The 3,193-nt window shown below is 37.1% G+C and overlaps 1 protein-coding gene across 1 annotated transcript; it reads right to left on the reverse strand.

Moving 5' to 3' along the window:
* Window positions 1-650: 650 nt before the first annotated feature.
* Window positions 651-2,413, reverse strand: LOC107802682 (ras-related protein RABA2b-like). The gene is made up of 3 exons (XM_016626221.2): window positions 2,295-2,413; window positions 1,905-2,099; window positions 651-1,355 (listed from the first exon to the last, which is right to left on the reverse strand). Exons 2-3 carry the CDS (start codon window positions 2,067-2,069, stop codon window positions 876-878), a joined length of 645 nt encoding a protein of 214 aa, XP_016481707.1. The 5' UTR covers window positions 2,070-2,099; window positions 2,295-2,413; the 3' UTR covers window positions 651-875.
* Window positions 2,414-3,193: the final 780 nt, after the last annotated feature.

Below are 3,193 nucleotides of genomic sequence, written 5' to 3' on the forward strand. Positions count from 1 at the left end.
TGCAAACCTGAAGCTACATGAACCAGATAGAAGAACCAGTGCCAAGTGTCTGTCTTTTATTCTAGTTCAATTGTAGTAGGTGCTTTCATATTGTACCTTTCAGCTTTATCTAGAGGCAATTATAATAGATATTCAGAGTATTCAAGTTAGAGTTAACTTGAAGTTGTCGCAACAGTTAGAGGTTGTGTGCCACAACGGGATTAGAGTTAATCCTAGGTTTACAAAAGTGTTTTGTAAATGCAATTTTTGGCTTAGTGATTTAGTGAAGAGTTTTGGGAAAATCCTATTGGGAAGTAGGTCGTGGTTTTTTTTACCTTTTGAGCCAGGTGTTTTTAACGTAAAATACTTGTGTTCTTTACTTTCCGCATTTACTATATCAGCAATAGTAGGTTAAGGAACACATAGAAGAACCCGGTCCTTCTATAATCAATTTAGGTGAAAAATTGGGTACCACACAAATCACCCCTCTTGTGTGGTATTGAAGTTAAAAAAATCAGTTTGAATCTCATTCCTCAAACCCTCATATAAAATGGAAGGAAGAGAGGATACTATTTTTGTTTATGATCCTTGCCACGTAGAGGGTTGTTGTGGATATAGCAAGGAAATGAGGGAGCTTGATTAAAGATCCTAGGAAAACTACGTGAAAGTAATTCCACCCCATATGCAAAATCATATTTCCTTCAACAAAGTAATAAGAATGCCAAGAAATTTAAAATATTAGTACAACATTTTCACCTCACTTATAATAGATTACTACATTTTTAAGTAACCTATAATCTCTATATAGCATTATCAATAAAACTCTTACACACAAAAGTATGATATATAATCTGGCATAAACATTTAATGTACAACTTTGTTTTTATCCCTTTTAGTTAATTAGAGCAACATGGTCTCCTGTTATTGTTACCAGAATACTCTCCAACATTAATAGCAGTGCCTTGACCAGGAGTAGCAGCTGCTTCTTGAGCAGCCAGAGCTTTCCTAGTTATGATCTGATAAATATCCAACAAGATAGTCTGAAACGCTCTCTCAACGTTATACGCCTCGAGAGCAGACGTCTCGAGGAACGAGAGACCTTCTTTCTCGGCCAAGATCCGAGCGTCCTGGTCAGGGACTGCTCGGAGATGGTTCAAATCTGACTTATTTCCAGCCAACATAATGACAATATTGGAATCGGCATGGTCCCTAAGCTCGCGAAGCCAACGGTTCACGTTTTCGAAGGTTTGTCTTTTGGTTATGTCGTAGACCAAAAGTGCACCAACGGCTCCTCTGTAATAAGCACTTGTTATTGCTCTGTACCTTTCTTGACCAGCAGTGTCCCATATTTGTGCCTTCACTGTCTTGCCCTCTACCTGCATCATGCAACCAAAATACATAAGGATGATTTAAAAATGAGATTAACTTCTATGCACTGATTATTAAAAGAAAAATTCTTATACATGTCATTTAAAAGGCAGTTACAGTAATTTTTTATACTAATTAGTAGTCCCTCCATCTTATTTTATGCGGTCTTGGTGTGAATTGCAGAATTCCGTACGTCCATCGTGTCTTTGAGCGCAAGTTGCGCCCAAAGCTATTAGGCCGAGGACATGTCTGCCTGGGCGTCACACATTGCCCGCCCCAGCACACCACACGCAGACTTATGGGTGTGGTAGTATCATGGGACCAATACTGGCTTCACATGTGTCCAAGCATATGGTTGACCTAAATGCGAGTCCGTGACGATGAAAATAAAGAAACTGAAAAAGGAAATCAACCACTTTCTATAATTCGCGCTAATTTGGAAAAATTGTGATTGTATGCCATCAAAACTTAAAATAAATTAAAGTAGGGAAGGCAGCAGAATATATTCACGAATTGAAACTCATAAAAATGCAAGAATAGAGTTAATTAAAAGCAACCTGAAGGGTCCTTGTTGCAAATTCGACGCCAATGGTGGACTTAGACTCCAAACAAAATTCATTTCGGGTAAACCTAGAAAGTATATTAGATTTTCCAACACCTGAATCTCCAATTAAAACAATCTTGAATAAGTAATCATATTCATGATCCACCTTATATGCCATTGCCACTTCTCTTTACGTATCAATATTGACCTATCAATTGCAAAAGATCCAAATCTAAATCAAAACAATAATAAAATATTAATTAGAATAAGAGAGGTAACATTATCATCACCATATCATTACCATCATGTTAAAAGTAAAAACATGAATCCAAGATAAATTAAATAATCAAGATTTCTAGTCAATTTTGTTAAGAATAAGAGGACGAGAGGAAAGAAAAATCACCATTAACGATCAAATTAAAATCGGAGAAATGGGAAAGGCCCTCGGCTTTGGTTAGACATGATAAAGTTTTGTAAAATTGTCTTGAAATTTGAAATCACAGAAATAAGCGAACAAACAGGAATTTGAATGGTTATGACCAATTATAGCTATCTTCCACATCTCACATAACATATGAAGAATTAACCTATATAGCAGTCTACTCAACTGCTTGAACTGAAAATAGTCGGCGCATATATAATTGATGTGTGGCCAAAATGCTATATTTTTAGTACATTACTCGCTTTACATGTTGTTAGGTTAGTGGTTAATTGTGCGATGTTTTAGCTAAATTGTGTTGTTTTATGTGTAGGAGCATCGAAAGACAAACACGAATGAAAGTTGCACAAAAAGAGGACAAAAATATAAGAAAGAGCACAAAAGCATCAAGTACCCAAACCATGCTACAGACCAAGTAAAGCGAGCTCTATAGCATGCCTTACCATTCTACAGACCAAGTAAAGCCAGCTCTATAGCCAGCTTGACCACGCTTCAGGCCAGGCGTAGCCAGATCTGTAGCCAGGTTGACCGCGCTATAAGCCTGGCCTCGCGAGGTCTATAGCCCGGTAATCAAAAGTACGTGAATTAAAAGACTCTGACCCGGATTTGGACTCTAGGACTTCAACCCTAGCCTATAAATACTCCCTAAACATGTCTAAGAAGGGAAGAGACATTTTGAGAGGGATTTCGACCTAAGGAGGAAAGAACACACTAGGAGCAAAGCGTAAAATTCTTTTATGAGTTTTTGACTTCCGTCTTCCTATTTTCATTGTTGGTTATGAATTCTAGTATTGTAGTTTTGCATACTATTATAAGTAGCTAATTTGTTATCTAGGATTTTGATGGAACCTTTTGAAGGATGA

This window comes from Nicotiana tabacum, chromosome 13, assembly GCF_000715075.1.
Source record: "Nicotiana tabacum cultivar K326 chromosome 13, ASM71507v2, whole genome shotgun sequence".
Classification (NCBI taxonomy): Eukaryota; Viridiplantae; Streptophyta; class Magnoliopsida; order Solanales; family Solanaceae; genus Nicotiana; species Nicotiana tabacum.